This window comes from Ambystoma mexicanum, chromosome 5p (genome assembly GCF_040938575.1).
Source record: "Ambystoma mexicanum isolate Mex_15411 chromosome 5p, UKY_AmexF1_1, whole genome shotgun sequence".
NCBI lineage: Eukaryota > Metazoa > Chordata > Amphibia > Caudata > Ambystomatidae > Ambystoma > Ambystoma mexicanum.
Genome location: NC_090930.1, coordinates 384614109 through 384636389, shown reverse-complemented (window position 1 = coordinate 384636389; position 22281 = coordinate 384614109). Strand labels below are relative to the sequence as shown.

The 22281-nt window shown below is 45.1% G+C and overlaps 1 protein-coding gene across 1 annotated transcript in view; it reads left to right on the top strand.

Annotated features, from left to right (window-relative positions):
* Positions 1 to 22281, top strand: part of F9 (coagulation factor IX) — a 512309-nt gene that overhangs the window by 352091 nt on the left and 137937 nt on the right. Inside the window, exon 6 of the mRNA XM_069612775.1 lies at positions 2819 to 3060. Coding sequence (XP_069468876.1) covers positions 2819 to 3060 — 242 coding nt within the window. The remainder of the gene's footprint in view (positions 1 to 2818; positions 3061 to 22281) is intronic.

The following is a 22281-nucleotide window of genomic DNA, read 5'->3' as shown; positions in this document are numbered from 1 at the left end:
ATTTAAAGTAGGAAAGGGTAACATTTTACTGTTACATGAGTGTTTTGACTCAGGGGAAGCTAGGCAACCCCTCCAGCACAAGTTTAGCTCCAAAATAAAGTGGGAGCAAAATGGCACTTTGGAGACTTAATAAAGGAGGGAAAAGACAAGGTTATGAGAATAGACAGCCCAAATACACTTATAGGCAGGGCAAAGGGTTTCAGTTAAATACAACTAGCAATTCTTCTCAACAGGCCTGGGCCAAAGTCAACGGTTCTGAGTCTTTTGTATAGGATAGCACAGTTCTGGTATATAACAGTTAAGTCTTTGCCACCAATTTTTAAAGAATTTGGCATGGCGAAACGTTTGACGAATATTTAGGGAAGGACAAGCCTTCGTAGTTGACGAAGGTTTCACACACTTTCTCGATGGCCGAAAAGATTTCCAGACCGCGTTTACCTTGTCAATGAAGAAAGCTGTAGCTGAGGTAGTTGTTCCTGGCAGTTCGATCAGATTTTGCTGTTCCTGAGCTTCAGTCGTGGGGACAAGAAGGAGGACGTCGGGAGGTTCATACACTGCCCAGGGAAGAGGCCAAAAGCTGTAGCAAGATGCCGGTTTAAGGTGTGAATGCCTTAAAGTCCATGAGCTGCTTTCCTTCCCGCTGTCTATCAGGTTTTCAACAGCACTCAGATGACAATGTATGCATTCAGACCATGGATGAGCACTCAAACAATATTGCTCTTCACCAAAGAAGAAATGATAGGCAAACTTGACAGCTATCAACACAGGCAATTTCCCTCGTAAACCTATCATCCGCATTTGAGACCATAGATCACTCTGCATTGTAGTAAAGGCTAGAATAAGGGATTGAAGGATGTGACCATGAAATGGTTTGGACCCTTTCTCAAAAATCATTAATCAAGAATTAGGTGGAGTAATTTTACCTGTGACCCATCACACTTTCTGTGCAGAGTACCTCAGTGCTATTTCCCCTCCCCCTGACTTTTCAGTGTCTAAACCGTCATCTTACAGATATCCTTTAATATTATTTAAACTTAGAAGTTAATATGGATGATACACATATGAGGATTCACCTGGATACAATGTTTCCGCAAAAGAAAATGCTATTTTCGCTGCATGTCCCGTTGCTATCCAATCCTTGGGAGGTCATTACAACTCAGGCGTTAAGGGTTAACGCTGTCGTTAACCCTTAACGCCTGATTCCAATTTTAACGGCTGCTTTTAGCAGGCGTTAAAATCCATGGCGCTAAACCGCCTTGGTACTAATTACGGCACCGTAATTTACAGTGCCGTAATTAGCGCCTTCCCCACTCCCATTATGCCCTATGGGGCAAAAATGGGAATGGGGAAGGGTAAATGGGACATGGGGATTTACCGCCCCGCTCACCTTGGAATGGGGCGGTAAATCCGCCATCCACCATGGTGTAAACATAGTGCATTTTCATGCATCAATAAAAAAAATAAAAAATAAACATGAAATAAGTCATAAATAAAAAAGGCATTGACAAACAGAGAAAACATGCTCTAACCATAAATAAATAAAAATAACATTTGAATTTCACATTACAAATAACCCCATCTGAAACCTGGTATTTCAAATTCACATTTCAAACATTTTGTTTTGATGAAACTCCCAACGAAAAAAAAAAAATATTGTTTTGATGAAACTGCCAAAGATTGTGAGCCTCATCTTTATCCGGACTGTATGAATTTGGGGCTCTGCAAAAAACAATTAAAACCAAACAAAAACTATTATTGGCAGCACAGTACGATAAAAGACCCGAAATTGCATAATAACACATGTATTCATTACTTAATTCATGAGTTTAGATGAATGATTAAAATTTAAGCAACACCAGTTCTCCTCTATCACACGGATAGAAAAAGAACCTTATATTAATCAGATTTAGGGCCCGATTCATGGAATATTTGCCCGGTTCAAAGTGAATTTACACTGCTGAAAAGTGACTTTGCACTGCCGACACAAACCCTCATTCATGGGACTGTACAAATATTCCATGAGTCGGGCCCAAAGTGTCTAAAATTCAAAGGGATCATAATTAATCCTTCACTGTAAACACTGTGTCTCAGTAACAATGCACAATACCTACATGTAGCTCCACTCCTTGGATTTATTTTCCAAAATCTAGAGTAAAGATAAAAACACATATCACAATAGTAGTCTCTCGTAAATCTACACTGCAAATGTTTTCACTTAATTCACAAGGATACACCAAAGGTGTGTACACAACCAAAAAAAAAGAAGAAAAAAAAACACGACCTGAGGTCCCTACTACTTGAATAGTTCTGCAAAACAATGCCATTTTAGGTCTGGCCTTGTGCTTTGGAACTACTTGCCACAGTGCTGAAGCTGCAAGTCTACACCTGAGGTTTAAGAAACCACTACAAACTCAGGTGTTCAAGAAGACCTTCTCTAGAAATGACCAAATACTGCCATCTATGCTGCCCGCACTTGTGAAAGAGTTACACTTTTCAAAATAATCGTAAATAAGTCTGGAATATAGTGTCTTGTGTAGTATTTAAAATGGTTTATCCCTAACTTCTGGACCATTCACAGATGTGTTGTAAATTGTAATGCCATTCTGGCTGTTTATTTCTGCTACTGTCTTGGTTCCTTTTTTCACTATGTTGCACAGCACCCTGCTTTATGTTTCATAAATAATCTAAAGACATTTATATTCCGTGAATAAATTAAGTGAAACACATACTCCTGTGTATATTTACCTAATGCTTTGCCGCTGAATAGTGCAATAGGGATACTATAAAACTATAATAACGTTTTGATTATTTTTTACAGTACCTTTTCCATGCGGAAAGATCACAGCAAAGCATGTCGTGGAATCCCACTTCAAGCACACTCTTACGCGTGGCGTGCCCGATTTCGAGGAGACAGTAAACTCCACCAGTTTGAATGCGGAGAATTCAACAACTGACTCCAAAGCTTTAGAAAATATTGACGGAATCGCACCCATAATTGTGGATACTCGTACTCGGATTGTTGGCGGCACTGACAGCTTGAGCGGGGAAATTCCCTGGCAGGTAGATTATGCACAATGTGGTATTGCTAATGTGTTTGGCATCTGCTTGAGAGCCAGCCATGAGTCCTCTGTAATTGCATCCAGTGTCTGTGCTAAAGTGGGCTGGGAAGAGCCAAACATGAAAGACAAATCAGTCATTATGCTTAAGCCGCCAGCTCTGCTTTCAGTCCCACTTCCAGATGTAATGTGTTAATGTGCTAATTTCTGATAAATTGCCGGGACCTTTGATGTGATCACTGTAGCTTTTGCTTTGCAAATTGATCCAGAAAGAGAACCGCATGTACACATTGCAAAGAAGGGTTTTGAAATGAATACTTTTTGTCATTTGAATATGATTTTCTAAACAGGATTGTTTCAAATTTTAGAGCACAGTTTTTGGAGATCTTTAAGTGCAATCAGCATCAATGTGTTCCGTGTTTTACAATTATTCACGTGATGGAAGAAACCGACAGAGAAACCTGCTGCCATCTGTCTTAACTGATTCTAATGAAAAACAACTCCATTTACAGCTCGTCTTTAGTTCCAGCGATATGCTGGTTGACAGCCTTTATCACTTTCTCTCTTTATGGCATCAAGTGGGAGGGTGCGCCTCTGGGCTCCTGCAAACCAGCCTTGACATAGAAAGGAAATGAAGCGTACAGAGTTTTTCGATGCAGCATGCCCAAATTCACTCAATACATATTAGTCCTTTAGTTTAATTATTTCAATACCTTGTTGATTTCTGTGAAGCCAGGCGAAAGTAATATATATTGTTAGTGTGCCTTCAGTGTTGTTACAGAAATCCCATTATGACAACAAGGGTGGTATGTGGGTTAAAGTATTGAGCAATTTGAGAAGGTCAGAGCAAGCAAGATGTGCACTGCGCGGTTCAGAGACTTTCTTATCCTCACAATTAGTATTGTTATTATTATCAACAAAAGGTTATTTGTTTTGTGTGCTGTCATGTTATTGACCACTGAACATAAATTCAATAGATACAATTTCAACAGCATCGCCTACGGTCTGCTTCCAGTATCACACTTGACTCAATGCAGGGTTCTCAGGCAATTACTTGTCTCCATGTTGAGCACTGAGCCATGAACAAGTTTAACCCTTCTTCACACATTCACACTGACTTTGCCCCATCCCAATCCAGCACCTACTATTCCCTGCTCCCGATCCCACTCTCGCTATTTATTTATTTATTTATTTATTGGATAGTTCTAAGACACCTATAGAACAAATGGTGTTTCAAGGTGCCACAAGACAAAGACAAGTTCAAGGAAGAGAGATAATAGTAAAGGTCCTACTATGCATTTTGACATTCTGATCATCCAAATGCAGTAACAAAAAGTGCATGGTAAAGGGGGTGGGGGAGAGCCGGTCCACGCAAAATGCAAAGTGCTAGGGTAGTAAGGGAAGGGCATGGTAAAGAGGAGTGAGTGCAAGTGAAAGCAGTGGGGTGAGGGGGGCACAGGGGTTAGGCGTGTGCTAAAGGGAGGCCAGAAAGGCAAGTGCCATGGATTGCATGGGGTGCAGGGGGTGAGGGTCCACATGCTAAATGTGAAAATATGAGGGGGAATGGGTGGGGGGGCTGGTGCCCTGTAGAACTCAGAGGAAACCAGGTAGCCAGTCACTGCGGTAGACGGGGTTGTTAGCAGGGTAGGGGAGAGGGAAGGAAGAAGAGAAAAGGAGGTTATTGAGGATATTCGGAACTTAAGCAGATCCAGTTTAAGCCTGAGAGGAGCAGGGGGACCATTCCAGAGGGGGGCTTCTGTGGAGGAGAGCGATCTACACCCACCCCGCTTAGCGAAGTGTCTACTCTGCAGAGAGTTGGAGCTAGAAGACTGAAGGGCTCTAGCAGGGTGGTATTTAGGCAGATAGAGTTTGATGTAGCGGGGTCCCAGGCCCCAGAACGCCTTGTGGATGATGGAGACTGTCTTGAACTTGATCCTAGCAGCAACCGGGAGCCAGTAGAGAGATTTTAGGCTGGAGAAATACATTTCCTGGGCTCAAGGGCAAGGATAAGTCTTGCAGTCCTATACTGGATTAGGTGAAGGGGGCAAAGGGAGGATAACGGAAGATTGAGAAAGAGCCTGTTGCAGTAGTCCAGCCTAGAGGGGACCAGAGCTCTGGAGACATTAAGTTTCTGGGGGAAGGTGAGGAAAGGGACAGTGCCTCTGAGAAGGTGCAGCTGATAGTGGGCCTTCTTGGCAAGGTACGATGTGTGGAGAGACAGAGAGGGAAGAGTCAAAGATGACGCTAAGGTTTTTTCCTCACAAGAGGGTGAGGGGCGGGGAACCCCAGAGGGTGGCCAGAGGGTAGGATGGAAGAAGGGAGCTGGGGTCCCAATGAGAAGGATCTCAGTCTTATTGGCATTAAGGCATATATCATTGGCAATGCACAACTCCTGGATAGCAGACAGAGTCAGAGATGAGAGAGGAGGAAGACGAGGCTTTCGAGGGAAGTTTGAAGGAGAGTTGTGTGTTGTTTGGATAACACTGGAAGTCGGGAGAGAAGGAGGCGATCAGGTTGGCCAGAGGAGCAAGGTAGATGTTGAAGAGCCACAGTGAGAGGATAGAGTCTTGAGGGATGCCACAGGTGGAGGGTGTGATAGGTGAAAGAAAAGGGCCCAGTTAAACCTGTGAAGGTTGGTCGTAGAGGAATAAGGTCAACAAGTCGAGAGCCAGGCTCTTGATGCCAAGGGTGACCGAAAGCTGATTTGTCAGGGTGACATGATTGGCTGTGTTGAAGGCAGTGGAAAAATCCAGAAGGATAAGAGAAGATGGATAGTTTGAAAAAAGATTTGAGAGCAAGCCTTCACGAGCGTTTATTAGAGCAGTTTTCATGCCTTTGGCAGCTTTGATACCAGACTGGTGGTTGTGGTGACAGATTCACTGTGTTAGATCAGTTGGGAGATGACCAGGTCTTCGGGAAGGGGTAATGGAGATAGGGTGGTAGTTAACTGGGCAGGAGGGGTATACAGAGGGGTCTTTAAGGAGAGGATGCACAAGAGGGTACTTGAGTGGTAGCGAGAAGGAGCCAGTGGCAAAGGAGTGATTACAGAAATTGGCCAAGGTTGACTCAAGGGAGACAATGTGGTCCTTCATAGTTCTGGAGGGGCAGGGGAGCACCTGTTTGGAGGATACCTTCATACCGAGGACTTGTCTAGAGACCTCATCCAGTGCTATGGGTGAGAAAGAGGTGAATAGGAGGGAAGGGGAGAGGAGGCCAAGGCAGGCCTGAGTGCTGTGGAGGGAGGAGGAATGAAGGTAGAGGAGAGTGAAGACATGATGTTGTGAGTTTTGGTTAAGAGGTGGGAGGCCAGTGAAGTACAGAGGGTCATGAGTGGCAGGGGAGAGATAAATGGAGACTGCAGCAGGATTGGAGAGTTCCTTGCAGAGTTTAAACTGTTCACCCATGTTGTTAGTGGGCCCAGAGAAGCAGGATTGGATATGGGCCCTCTTCTTCAAGTGGGTGGAGAGTCCGTATTGCCTTTGGAGTATATGGCTGGCAAGTTTGTCAGAGGATGTGCCTGTTGCCTGCCACTTCACTCAGCAACTCTTCACTTGCGTTTCAGAGAGGCTAGGTCGGAGTCATACCAGGTGTTGCGCTTGGAGGCAAGCTTCAAGCGGATCCTCATGACAGGTGCAAGGATGTCCAGGGCGTTGGTGATAGAGAGGTGAAGATTAGCAAGGGTTGAGTCAGTGTGGAAGTCTGTGCCAGGAGTGGGAGCGGGAATGAAAGTGCCGGCAAAATCAGCAACTGACACTCACTTCATTGATCTATTGGCGGAGAAGGAGACTGGAAGTGCAGGAAAAGGGTTAGCCAGGGGACCTAAGAGATCAAGGTGAGAGGAGAGGAGAGCATGGTCAGACCATGAGAGAGGTGTAGTGAGAGGGTTGGAGCTGGATATGTCTGCTGAGATGAGAGCATCCAAGGCATGTCTGGTTGAGTGCATCAACTGGAGGGATTAATGGTGAGAGAAAGAAAGTCACAGAGGCTGCGGAAGTGTCCAGTGGCCGAATCAGGAGAGTGTAGGTCAATGTTGAAGTCTCTGAGGAGGAGAAGCTTGGAGGTGGAGGCAAGAAGAGGTGAGGTCAGACCACTCAGAGAGTAATAGGGAGACCGAACCAGGGGTTGTGTAAATGGTGGCAAGAGTCACCCAGAGGGTTGGAGAGACACCAAGCCTGCAGACAAGGTGTTCGAAGGAAGAATAGGTCTGAGTGTTTTTTTTATTTATTTTTATTTGGTTTGTTACAAACCTTTAAAAAAGGAAATTTTACATCAAATACAATAAAGAAGGAGGCAAATCTACAAATTCTGTCATACAAAAGCCTCATACATCATGCTGAGAATATATCTAAACAGGTCAAAGACAGTAGCATACAGTTAACGCCACCATCTTGGAAGACAGTGGTTAATTACAAACTGAGCTAGACAACCCTAGAGTGGTGGCCCCCACGCCCTGAACACGTTCAAGTCGTTTGACCATTGATTCCAAGAAGAAAGTTAGCGACACAATCAGCTTTCGACAGTGGTCTGAGTGTGATTGATAGTAGCAGGGACCTATTCAAGGAAGATCAAGGCCACTCCACCTCCAGACTGGTTAGGCTTGGGCTTAGAGAGGATCTTGTAACCCTCAGGGAGGATTGTGTCAAAAGCAGAGACAGAGCTGGCAATGAACAATGTCTCAGTGAGAGCAAGAACATCCAGGTGAAAGTCTTCCAGAAGGAGACAGCGGTCAGAGTAGTGTTTAACAGCAGAGCGAGAGTTTAAGGGTAGCTGGGTGAAGCTGGTTGCCACCTTTGAAGGACTTCCGAGGAGGGGTACAGAGATAAGGTACACCAGTCGGTGGTGGAAAAAGGGCAAGAGGGGTGGCAGATGGAGGAGTGGCAAGAGAAGGGAGAAAGTTGATGAGACCGAAGATGCATATCAAGGAGGAGGAGGTTGGGCTGAGAGCCATGGGCCATGACAATGCCATTCTTATAGACATTAATGATGCACCTATAGGATGAGAAGCATAACAAGAGTGCTTCCCATTTGGTGCCACCATTAATGTGTGACAAAGAGAAAGGGGACAGGACATAGACCATGTGGGAGTCATAGGTCTGGAGAGGGAGCGCCGAAGAGGATGTCTGTGACCTCTGTTGCGGGTGTGAGCGCTGCTTCAGTATAGAGCGCGGCGACTGATAGAGAGAGGTTTCGTCATGATTTCACTTCTTACTAGCACTGTCCTGCAGTTTGCACAGCTACCAAACCGCTCGTCTCCTGCTGTCAGGTACCACTCCCTCGGTGTTCCAAGCCAGAAGTAGACTTTGATGCTACCCTGCTGCGTTCTTCATGGAGGTGGGGTGGGGGGGGCATAATCAGGCCACCAAGGACCAGGGCGACTCACCATGGGCTTCCAACCTGGTGAATCCACAGCCCAACACACCTCTCAGCAGACTGTTCCCTCTGATGCTCCGCTCCCCTTTCCAGGCTCCTGCGCTGCTGCTTGCTGTCAGCCCGTGCCATCGTGCAGCTTAGAGCCTCACCCTTGTCATTAATCACACATCTTCTATTCTCACAAGTATCCCCCTTGTGGCCCTAACCAAGGAGCACTTACCCAGACTGCTCTACTTCCTCCTTCTTTGTCGACTCGGCATGCATATCCAAAAATGAGTGAACCCGAAATTGAGCAGCTCTGAGACCAGGCTGGTGGTAGCGTTTGGCATGTACAATCCTGTAGAGCATTTTCTTATATTAAGAATTTTTTCTACGGGAAGGGATGTGGTAGATCTGCATTACAAGGACACGTATATTCCATTTGAAGGGGTGTGTGTGTGTGTGTTTGTGTGTGTGTGTGTGTGTGTGACAATCGATAGTTTGCTGATGTAACAAAAAAAGAGAAGTGGTTTAATTGGCCTCTGCTGTTAGGAAAATACACTTGCGCTCAACATATTCATACACTAATGATTTAATACTTCCTGGATTTACATGTATGCATTCGTTTTCATGGATTTATAGGTGATGTTTTCAGGAATCTAAAGAGTCATGCTTTTTTTGTCACGCTCTGAAGCACTGGTGTATGGGCGCGATACAAATAAAAGATCATATAATATCATAAAGAAGTATTTCTAAAACTAGATTAGGTTAACGCTCTTGTGGCCAACAAATACAATTTTAAAGAGGGTTAACAACTTTTAAGAGATGCCAATGCAACCCCACTTTACAGTCCCTGATTTACTGAGTAACATTAGCAGCATGCAGGGAGCAGCGAGGCATCCCCGATACCCGGCTCTGTTGCTGAGCAGTGGCTACCTTTCACCCTCTTACAGGCACTCAAAGGTCCTGCCCACCAACCTGCTTGATGGTCACATTGCCTCCATGAGTTCACAGCTGAGTGCTCCTTGAGGGAGAAGATGACCGAGGAAAAATGTAAACCAGTGTGTCCAGAGTGTCTGGCAGTGCAGCGCTGGTCCGATAGCACAGCGAGTAGAGCGCTCGCTTTGACATCTGTCCAGAGCAGAATCGAATCCCGGCGGGGCCAAACTCAGGCTTTCATCCTTCCGAGGTTGATAAATGAGCACCACACACTGTGGGGAATAATAAGCAGCGCTCAGATGCCTGAGGGTTCAGCGTTATATAAATACTTTACGTTTGTCAAGAAAAACAAAGCAGCAATCTCTTCTTGACGTCTCCTTTTTTGATGACTTGGAATGGCTGCCATGGACATCCAGGGTGTTACAAAACAAGTGGAATGTTAAAAGATAGAAATGTGAAAGGGAATAAGGCAAATAAGGTGTAACCTCCTTTACAAAAAAGAAGGGCTGTCAATAAATCGAATATTTGGGCACTAGGTCAAAATCACAAAGTTCGTATGTTGACATTTGCTAAATTAACATATCTAAGTGCTTGGCGAGGTTGGGATTGAGGCCCCTTAGGCTACTTTCAAGGATACTAGATACTCAGCCTCTGAACTTCAGCGCTCCCCCAAAATGATTTCACCAAAATGCCAGGGGCAACGAAAGTGACATCCCATAACAAATGACATCACGACAAGTGATTTCAAATGACCTTTGGCCCTGGTGACTTCAGAGGAAATCACGTGACACGCCCTTTGCCGACACCCGTATCGGCCATTGCAGGTTCAAAATCAATGCAAACAATATTATGACTAATACTATAGTAATTGAATCATACACACGACTATTTAAGTAGTTGCCACATTCATCTTGCATAGTGGGCTTCCTTCATAGGATATGGATAGGCTCATGGCATGACAAGGGTGCTCCCAACAGAACAAACCTAGGCCAGGGGCCCTCCGGGCGCTGCCTTCATATGCCAGTGCAAGCGGATATGGCAGGTTACTGCTTTCCCATGGTAGTTATAGCTTAACAAGGCAGGCATAGTTATTCTATGGCTAATTCAGTCTCACATTTCCAGGTAATTTCATGAAATGCCCAGTGTAGAGTACTATATGCATAAACTCTCATCGTATGCCTGTTATGGCCCCACATCTTAGTTATGTCATAATATAAAAAGGTACAGTCTTACATGTCCAGACACTGCCATCCTATGCCAAGTGCTTTGGAAACGTCATTTACGTTTCATATCTATGGTCTGATCGTCATATTTAAGGTGCAGCTTCACGTGTGCAGGTGCTGCCAATTTATGCCAATGTATGCATCATCAGAAGCGCAAACTACATTCTAATGCCACCTATGCATTGTATAGTCACCATATGCAAAGTGCGTATACTCAAAAGGCCAGGTGCTGCTATCGCATGTGATTGGTGATCAAAACTCCGAGCAATGTCATGCAATGCTTAAACGACTAGACACGTTATGAAATAACATGTGCAGGTGCTGTCATCATATGCCAAGAGCAACCTCTATTGCCATAAATGCCATCTAATCTGAGTTATTGTTTGGTGTAGTCCCCATAATTAAGGCAGAGCCTCATATGTCTTGTTGCTCCAATCATATGCCCAGTGCAGCCTCAAATGCCCTATAATGTCATTCAATGCCATATACAACATCATAATAAACTCTGGATTGAACATGCTGCTTTAAGCCTGTTCCTCCTCAGCATAAGTACCGTAACAATGCTGTTATTTTTAGCCAGTTTGATTGTGCTGAAGCTATGAACCTTGCAGGGGTGAAGGTCAGAGTTAGCCCTGCCAAGTTCTGAACTTGGAAAGGGCAGCCTGGAATCGTGCTTACGTAGCTGAGCTATTCACCTCCCTGGCAATATGTACTGCACAATCAACAAAAGTAAGGTGCAGTATCACATATCCACTTGCTACCATCATATGCCATGTGCGGTGTCAAATGTCCCTTGCTAATGTATTAGCAAAATAGCAATTCATGAGTACTTATTATGCTTATATGCAAGTATGTTTAGATGGTCAGGGAATGCATACTCCAGTTTACAGCTCATCCCAAGCACGTTTGTTGCAGGTTGCCGATAACTGCCTAGTTACAAATGAAATGGAGCTGTCCAACAGTGCCCTTTCAACCTTTACAACTTCCCCACTTATATAAAAGCAGTATATGAGGAACAATAATAAGAATGCAAGAACTCAACAGTCCAGGAGGAGGCATGGACAGCATTAAGGTTGTGCCTGATAACGTACAAATCACTAAGTATATGACATTTTACTAACAGCTCAGAATAGTGTAAGCCTTGCAGAGAGGTTGAACTCCTTAGCATTTGGAGACAGGGGTGACACCTAGGCCCCAGGACTCTGTCCTTACACAGACTCATCTGGCTAAACTAACATGGCATAACTGTAATACATGGAATCAACTAATGTATTCACTGGATGGCATAAGGCTTCAAGCAATGTCCACCCACACCCTGCCCGCAGAACAGTAAACCCTGGGGCAAGGATCAAAATAGTTCTCTTCCAAATAAAATACAAAACATTATGAATTCTGCCCACTCCATGTCTTTGTATTTCACATTCGGACTCTCAGAAAATAATTATCTAACTCTGTATTGCCCAATTAGAAGTGGTTTTATGTACTAGTAGTAAAAAGCCTTAATTGTTCTCACTCCATTGGATTCTGTATACATACCTATAGGCGTCCACCTGGTGCCTTCCTGGTTGCCGCTCTTTTGGCCTACTTAAGCAGCCCTCCATCCTATTTTCCTTTGCAGATGGGGAGCAGGTGCACGTGGATCTAGGTCAGCTGGCCTATGGCCTAAGCCCTGCCCACCTGGTGCCTTCCTGGTTGCCACTCTTTTGTCCTTAGCCCTGGTTGTCCGAGTCCTGGTTGCCGAAACTTGGCCTAAGCCCTGACCACTTTGTGCCTTCCTGGTTGCTGCTCTTTTTCCCTACTCAAGCATCCCTCCAGCCTCTTTTCCTTTGCAGATGGGGAGCAGGTGCACGTGGATCTAGGTCAGCTGGCCTATGGCCTAAACCCTGCCCACCTGATGCCTTCCTGGTTGCCACTCTTTTGTCCTTAGCCCTGGTTGTCCGAGTCCTGGTTGCCGAAACTTGGCCTAAGCCCTGACCACTTTGTGCCTTCCTGGTTGCTGCTCTTTTTCCCTACTCAAGCATCCCTCCAGCCTCTTTTCCTTTGCAGATGGGGAGCAGGTGCAAGTGGATCTAGGTCACCTGGCCTAAGCCCGCCCCCTTCTTAGCTCTGGCTCTTCCTTTTGCTCTTAACTCTTAGATCAAGGTTGTCTCTCGTCTGGGTGTCCAAAGTGAAAGGCAAACAAAGAAAAGGGCAATTCCTGTTTGGGCCTGTTCGGACCAGAAGGACCAAGGGCCCAAACCCCTGCCCAGACAGCAGGTAAGCATGCACCAACATGTGTTTACTCCCTCTGTCCGCACAGGCCATCCCCACCTCTGCTCCCCTGTGATGTTCTGTTGTACCCCTCCCTTCTTGCATACAGGAGTTGCCTGTTTTGCTTGATTCTTTGACCCTGCTTCCCCTGACCCTCCATTCCTCTCACCCCCTACATCCTACCTCTGCAGGAGTCTGTCCTGATACATTCTGGTTTCACCATCCATGCCTTTTGCCAATGCTTGAATTTGACTTTTATGGACTTCATTGATTCACGGTGCGTCACCCTCTCTCAACTCTCAGACTGGACTTCCTCTGCATCTTGTACTCATGGTGGCCCTGAACCATGCTGTTCCCATTTTCATCTTGAATCCTGGCTTGTATTTACTGTTCTCGCCCAACATTATGTGTTACTACTGACTTCTGCAAATGTATTCGCTCTCCCCTCTTGCTTCTCCACATTTTCACTGCTCACTCTCTGTTCTCTCCTCCTCTCCCTTTCTCCCCTTTCCCATCTCCTCCCCTTACTTTCTTCTATGCACTTACTCTATCAGAATTTTCTTTGACCTAGTATGATAGCAACCTTGTTTGCCTCCTCCCCCCTATTTGTTCCCCCCCTGTCCCTCTCCAGCACTATCTGAAATGTCATCAGTCCTAGTAGGTTAGTCGCTTGTTTTGTTCATCCCCTCCATTGCTGCACCCCTCTCCCTCACCTTTTGTTAATCTGCAGCTCTACCAGTAATGTCATCAGGCCAAGGATGGTAGTCACGTGTCCGTTTCCCTCCCTTCCTTATCTATGTCTTAGCTCTTGCACGAAATGTCACCAGGCTGAGTATGATAGTTAATTTCACATTGTTTTTGTTCATGGCCTGTAAGAATGTAAGTTTAATTTTGCTTGTTCCCTCCCTTGCCTTGAAGTGCTTTGAAACACATTGTGTATAGGCGCTATATAAATAAACTATCATATCACATCATATCATATCATATCTTCCTATTTCTCACAAGAAGTTTGCCTTTTCTAAGGTTGAACTTGCTTTAGTGCTTCTAAGCAGCCTAGATTGAGAGTCACAGATCATTATTCCACCTTGTTGTATGTTTTCCAGTGTTTTGCCTAAGTTTCTCTGATGTCTCTTGATCCGTACCAAGTTCCCTACACCAAGAACTTCAAGATGGTCCTAACAACATGCACAATATACAATTTATTAAATCTGCATGAAGATTACCCTCAAGACGTGGTGGAGCAATGACCATATACAAAGTCACAGACTCACTCTTCATTCAAAGTCCTACTATTCTCGCTCCTAGATCTCCTTTTTCATCCAGATGTATCCATCCCAATTTCTCTACAAGAAGCTGAATGTCAGCATGGTGACATCTTCAATTTCTTGGTGCATTTCTGTTGGAGTACCAGAGTCATTCACCAATATTACGAGGCATTGGTGAGACAGGCCGACTCCTGAATGCAGGCTATTGGCCCATATTTATCCCAAAACATGAGCTTCACATTCGGTTCTGCAGGCATATCTTGCCTCATATCCCATTCCAGAACAGGGACGAATAGTGCTTATCTCAGTGTGATCTTCACCTGTGCCTTTGACACATTCTTCATCAGCGCTGCAATCTGATGGATGCTCACTTGCTGATCCTCTAAGATATTCCAACCTTTGTTAACACATTCCAAAATATGGGGTAGGCGCTAATACAGAGCTTGTCTGTACCATCCTAACTTTACCTTCTCCCCTCCTTGCCTGAGTTGACCCGCGATCACTTCTGCAATGCCTGTGTATTTAACTCACTGACTAACGCTTAACATGTAATATAGCCAGAAACACACTGTTCTCGTCTGTTGACAGTAAAGCCTTGTCTGTTCCTGTAACTACAACATAAGCTGTGTAGGCTGACCGCCTGCATCGGGTGCTGCAATTCACCCCCTCACTACCTCTTGGAAGCTGCTGCAATTTGAAGTTTCATTCATTTACATCCTGATTTTCGCGGCATATGCTCATTCACTCGAGCACTTCCATAGATTTGCTGTTCAAATTGATGCTGCCGCACTTCTAAGTGTAACTTTGTCTATTGCAAAATTTAAAAAAGGAAATGAAAAAGTACTTTAAAAATGGCCACCAGAGCAGTGTGTGTTATGCTGTAGCCTGCTGCCTTCCCTGATTGGGCAGATCATGGGCCTTTTCAACAATCAGAATGCACCGGCAGGCGTTGGCCAGCCCCCACCATCAAGGCCCACACAGTAAAGCCCTGTCTGTTCCTGTGCCTACAACATTAGCTGTGTAGTCTGGCTGCCTGCATCAGGTGCTGCAATTCACCCCTCTCTACCTCTTGGAACCTACTAGAGCAGTGTTCACCATCACACAATTAAAGGTAAGCCCTCATGGGCTTTGGAAGCTTCAATCATTTACATCCTGATTTTCACGGCATATGCTCATTCACTAGAGCACTTCCACAGCTTTGCTGTTCAAATTGATGCCGCTGCACTTCTGAGTGTAACTTTGTGCTGGGAGGGTATTTTATTGCTGTAACCATTCTATTGCTAAATTTAAAAAGGAAAGGTAAAGTGCTTAAAAAATGGCCACCACAGCAACATGTGTTATGCTGTAGCCTGCTGCCTTTCCTGGTTGGGCAGATTGTGGCCATTTTCACCAATCAGGAGGCACCGGCAGGCGTTAGCTGGTCCCCACCATGAAGGCCCAAACAGTAAGGCCCTGTCCGTGCCTGGCCGTGCCCCAGGCCCTACTTCTTTCACCTACAGCCATGATGCTTCTTCTCATTGGTTCCTCCACCCATCCATCTCCGGACTGTGTCATCCCCACTCTTGCCACCATGTTACTACTCTGTTGCTGGTGGCTGCTGTGTCTCTACTTGACTCACTCCCTCTACCCCTCTAGTCTTTTCACATCACAGACGTCCTATGTATTACAGTGATACTCCACTCACATTTCATCCCTGAGCTACATTTCCACTTACTTCATCTCTATGCTATTATGCTGCACTTTCTGTGTCAACCCTGCATAGTTGTCTGTTAGAGTAAAAGCCGACGTTAGGTGTGCCTTCATCCATCATTGTTTGTGTCTAGTAGCGTAAAAGTCAAATTTAGGTGTGCCTTCATCCTGCATTGTCAGTGTCAGTAGCCAGTCTTTCCATCAAATCATTATCCATTGAAATTCATCCATTGAAATTCTTTTCCATCAAAAATCACATTCATTGAATGAATGTCGATGGATTTCGATGGATTTCCAACTCAAGCATACATTTAAATTAGATGTATGTTTGGGTTGGAAATTCAATGGGTTGAGGAAAAGGTACATTTTTTAAAATGGGTTTTGGGGGGGGGTTAGGGGTGGAGGATCCTGGGTGTTAAAGGGGATTTGGGGGGGAGACCTCTCCCAATAAACAATAAACACCAGAAGTTACAGGGAGCTGTCCAGTGCTGAAATACATTAAAGATTTCAGCACTGGACAAGGGTTACATTTTGAAAATGGGGGTTGGTTGGGGGGGGTTAGATGGGGAGGACCTCTGGGGGTTGAGAAGGGGTTTGGGGGAGACCCCTCAATAAACATTAAATACCACACATTACATGGAGCTGTCCAGTGTTAAAAAATATAGATTTCAGCACTGGACAGCTCCCTGTAACGTTATGTTTCATCGAATTTCTATGCAAAAAAATGTAAAGTGTTTATATAACGTAAACCTCTTAGATGAATGGGAATTTGATGCAACATTTTTCGATGGAAATTTGTTTATGGTACTTATCTTCGATGGTAAATCTTCGATGGAAAGACTAGTAATCTTTTGTGTCTATTAGTGTAAAAGTTAAATCTAGTACTTTCAACACCCAATTGGCCATCTGTGCTCAGTTTCAGAACTGTGCATTGCAGAACACACACCCACTACCCCCTCTTGCTTCTCTCTACCCCTCACTTCGTCCTCTCGCTCCGAGATGGCACTCTATAGCTCCCCAATCTACTCCAACTGCTACACCATCACCTATCCTCCCTCTCTCACAAAATCTGCATGCAAAAAACATAAAAAAAGACATCCTTGCTGCAAATCCTGGCCTCCCAATTGCAGACACCTATGTCAGTACATCCTTAAAATAAATCTTCACCGACATCCTCTTCACTGTCCAATCCCCTGATGTTTGGACCGCCAACCTCACTGCCACTCTCCCACCTTACTCTTCCACTTCTATTAATGGCGGGATCAAGTGGAAGTCCTCCTTGCAGGCTTCTTCTCATCTCGCTGCAGCATTAATTTCTACCTCACGGGCAGAGTCCTGGTGCAAGGCCCACAAGCAAACCACTGTCTCTTTGACTGGATCCTGCCCTCTCTCATCAATTTCCTTCCTTCCCCTGCCTCTCTCCCATCCACCCACTCTGCTCCACCACTACTGTAGGAAGCCACATGCCCCGTCACTCTGCCTCTTAAAACATTCAAAGGCAGCGATCCTCTCCACCTGGCGACCCTCAACTCACGCTCAGCCATCAAACACTCTGCTGATATCTGCCTCCTCCTTGAAGACACCGACCTGGACATACTTGCACTCACAGAAACTTGGTTCAATACCAGCTCAGTTACTTCCTTTGCTCACTCCTACCTGACTGCTTCAAGATGACCACAAAGCCTCAACCTCACCGTGCTGGCGGTGGGGTTGCCTTTATCTTTCCAGAGTGGATTCCTACCTCCTTCCTACCCACTCAGCCCTATTCATCCTTCGAGAGCCTAGTATGCAAACTGGTCATCTCTGCTTCCTCCACCTTGATATACTGGCTCCAGGAAGTTATTCTCTATTTCTCTCTGAATGGGCGGACATCTGCTTCTCCCTTCTTGCTACCACCTATAACCTTCTACTATTAGGTGACTTCAATATCCATCTAGACTCCCCTTGCACAGCAACCACCCTCTTCAGTGAATTCTGCTCCTTCCTATCCCTCTCCATTCTTCCCTCTGGCCCTACCCATTCTGCTGGACACACGCTAGAACCCATCATCCACTCCAACCTCACTCTCTCTACTTCCCTGGTGACCCCTTTTTGCTGGCCTGACCACTCTCTCCTCACCTCTCATTTGGGCCCCTTTAGCCCTGTGACATATCCTCATAAACCTTGTTCACGAACAAACGTCCGATGAAACAAGTGTCAGCTGCTGCCTTCTCTTCCACCTTCATTCCTCATTGCCCACCCAATTCAGACTCCACCACTGATTCTGCCCTCAGCAACATCTACCTGTTCATTACCAACACCCTGGACATCCTGGCCCCAGTCATGAGGATCACCCTTAATCCTGCCTCCAAGGGTAACACCTGGTATGACTCTGAACTTGCAGACCACCAACGTAAGTGTAGGGCTGCTGAATGGAAGTGACACAGACCAGGCTCACCCTCTGACAAACTGGCCTGCCGCCTGATCCAGTGACACTACTGACTCTCCATCCGAGCCAAAAGAAGAGCACGCATTCAGGCACGAGTGTCCAATGCATCACACAACATGGCTGAACTCTTCAAAATCTGCAGGGAATTTACCAACCCGTCCACAGTATATTCTGCCTGTACTCCTTTCCAGGACCTTTGCAATGGATTCTCCTCTCACTTCACTTCCGAAACCCAGGACATACTGAAAAGCCTTGTCACACACTCCTCCAACCCAGCCCTCCCTCTATCTCCGTAAGTCTCACCCCCTCCTCCTTCCTCCTTCTCCTCCTTTGCTCCTGTCTCCCCTGAAGAAGTCTCCAAAGTTGTCAACTTCATGAAGGTTTCTTTCAAACAGGTTGCCCCATGCTCGATCAGAACCATCAAGGACAGCATCCCCTCTCTTGCCCCTGTTCTTGCTGATCTCTGCAACCACTTATTTGCTACTGGTTCTTTTCCATCCTCCCTCAAGCACTCCCTTGTGCGCCCCCTCTTCAACAAACCCTCTGCAGACCCTTCCTGCCCAGTGAACTACCTCCCCATCTCCATCACCCCCTTCTTGGTGAAAGTGCTTAAGAAGTTGGCCCTCCCCAAATCATCTCCCACACGAACGTGTTGGTGGTATCCACAACCACCAATCTGGATTCTGTGCATCCAGAAGAATGAAAACTACTCTTCTGAACACCCATGAAGAACTGCTTTCTTCCCTTGATTCCAACTCCCCTGCTGTCCTCATCCTCCTTGATCTCTCTTCTGCATTTGACACAGTGAACCATTCCATCCTCATAAAAAGGCTCGATGATACTCTGGGTATCTTGGAGCGGGCACTATACTGGCTTACCTCCTTCCTAACTGCCCGTTCCTCCTCCAATATAATTCTAGGCCTTTTCTCCTCCGCCACCTCCTCCTCCACCTGTGGCATCTCAGAGTCATCTTCGACTCCTCCCTTTCCTTCTTCCCTCATATCCAGGAAATTGTCAAGAAGTCACCCCAAAAGCCTCAAGCATGAACAAATAGCCATCCAAACGAAACACCTAACGTACCTCAAAACCTCTGCCATTGGTATACAGTGACAAACAACGAAAATAATTTGGTCTAGCTGGGCACGCATTGAATCTCCAGCACTAGAACTCTACTATTGTAAACCACCAACAGTACCCACCCACATGCCTGATCTCTGGGTTGCTTACTGGAGCCTTGTCAGCCCATCTAAGTCCTAACCCGACATAAATTCACACAAGCATCTTTAATTTAAACTCTTAGAACCTAACTACACATGGACTGCGGACATTGAGTGCTTTCCAACCTCAAAACACATTGAGGCCATACAAATGGGGAAAGAGTGCTATATAAATGACTATTACAACATAATACACTACAAATAAATCAGAGAATTAAAAATGGCGGAGAGCACATTTGAATGTGCAGGTGTATCAAGAAACCTGTGAAAGGGTACCCAAAGCCATAGAAGGGTGAGAACACAAACTGTGTGCCAAATGTACACACTGTTTCACAGCTGTAAAGGTGTCCCATAAAGATATCCCTTCAGCCTTTTTTACAGAACCTGTTCAGTGCTAAGCAGCCAAATGGCATCCCTGCTGGGTTTATCATGTGTCTTTGATGACATTCTGCTTCATGCTCAGTACTAGCGGGAGAACCAACTGCAAAGTATGTCACACAATGCATAACTATGATGCTTATAAATCATCTTTACATTATTATATTTAAATTCAAGGTAGGACTTTTACTGTGAAACAGTACTTCAAATGACAGCAGGACAGCAATAGCTATTTCCACACATCTCAAAATGTTCCTATGTATTGTACAGTCCAACCAACTTTACAGAGTTAACACACATTTTAAATTAACTTAAACGCAAGCTAGCAAAACCTGTGCCTAAACCACACCCACAAAGGTAATATTGTGCTAGAACCCCGATCCATTGCTCAATTTTACCCTTGGAGTGTTGGGTATTTTGAACAATTGCACAAACAGCAATGACGTAAACAGTATGTAACACTTAATTTGTTATGAAAGGTGCCTGCGTTGTGCAGCTACAAGGACGTCTGTTGCTTACCACACATGAATGTTCAGGGTCCCCCCCCTTATCCATTATTCCACCATGGGAACACACAGCCAAAGATTCAAAGAACCATCTCCAACTGTCTTTACTTTACCGAGGTGTTTATGCCCAGTCAGAGTTTACAAATTTCACTTGTGATTTTGCCATATTTTCATAGCGTTCCAGCCCAAGGGATTGGAGGCACATTGGCTGCAGTAGGTAACTTGCCTTATTTCCATTTTGCCCCCTGCTAACGCCAGTGCTGTAACCAAGAGAAGGGGGCCAAGACATTTTTATTCAACATTTTTGTAAGTTGTACCTGTACCACTTGTATATATTTCATATGCAAACTTTACCATTTGACAAGACTGGATGTAGAAATGTAGTTATGCTGCATTAATATTACAGACCAGTCTAGGTGTAGGTGTTTCTCATAGAATGACAGCAGGTAATGTGTGAGAGAAACCAGATCTTAGCATTGAATCCAAAATTCATCATTCCAAACTTTTCTCACTTGTGTCCAGTTGCCAGTCAGCTTATCAGACCCCCAATCTTATAGCGATTTTGCGATCCCGCAAAATGCCGCGAAAACAGCCGTTTTGTGCAAAATGCCGCAAAAACAGCCGTTTTGTGCAAAAAACATCATCTTTAAACACATTTTTTTTTTTAAGTAATCTGCAAAAATTACTGTTTAAAAAAGAATAATACTCAGGGTGCCAGGTTCTCAACTTTTTTTTTACACAAGAAATGAAATGCGCTAACACATCTCATCACTTGCGCCCCAAAAAAGTGCAGCCCAATCCACAAGGGACACATGAAAGGGCACATTTTATATGCGCGCCCATTCAGATGGCCTTTTTCACCTCCTTGATCAAATAAAGTGGCGTTTCTGTCAAATTAAAAGCACATCCCTCATTTCTAAGCAAGATGCACTTTTAAATGTGCAGAAATTGTTGACAACCCTATGCGCAGTGGATGTGGGGCTACCACTGCATGACAGGGTCTTTCCTGACACCGTCATGCATTTCTTTTAAGGTATGAACCGCTGCTGTGTCGCTTGCATTTCTGTTCCTCAAACCGGATAAAAATGCATTTTATGGGTCGCATTTTACAGCAGCAGGCATCTGGAGGGCCTGTCCCTGTGAAAGGAGCTGGGAGCTTGCAGAACACTATCGGGAGAGCGATTCTATTCAAAGTACTGCCCATTTTGATGACAAAAATCTATTGAATGTTACAATTTGACCTATTTCGTCCAGTACTATTCGATAGATTTTTATAAATACTGAACATGTGTTGCGGGGGCGTCACCCGCTCCCCATGTTCAGTATTTTTGGTCTAGGGTGGTTGCAGAAGCGTTTTCCCCTTTTTCCTCAAAATTGGAGGCGGTGACAGAAAAAAAAGAAAATAACAAAAAAGTGACCCTGCAGAGTCGGATCCGACCCACGTTAGAGGGACGGATCTGGCACCGCAGGGTTGCAGGGGAAGCAGCAGCGACCAAGCAGTTAAGTAGGGGAGGGGGTGGTGTGGTGGTGAAAGGTACATTTTGGATTGTTCGGCTGAAGTGCAAATTAATTCGCAGTGAAATTGACTACAGTCAATTCCGCCGCAAATAATTACACTTCGGTCAAACAACCCAGAACACCATTCAAGGTAGCTGGCCAGCACACAATTTGCGCTACAGCTCAAGCCTGTGGAAATGCGCCGGTCACCTTTGAGAATAAGGTGACCTGCTCATTTCCAAAAATGGGTTGTCTAAAAATAGCATATCCTCGGTTCTTTTTTTAAATGCCCCATTATTTGAGGAACTGGGTCAAAATCTACATTTAAAAAAAATAAAAAAATGGTTACACTATGAGAGAGAGGGACAGTGATGGATGAGATGTGAAGTGAAAGGCAAAAAAGCAGAGGGAGAGCAGTGGGTCAGAGGAGGAAGCGCTGCACAAGAGAGCAGAGGAAGCAGTGATGCAGAGGTCCAGAAATCTG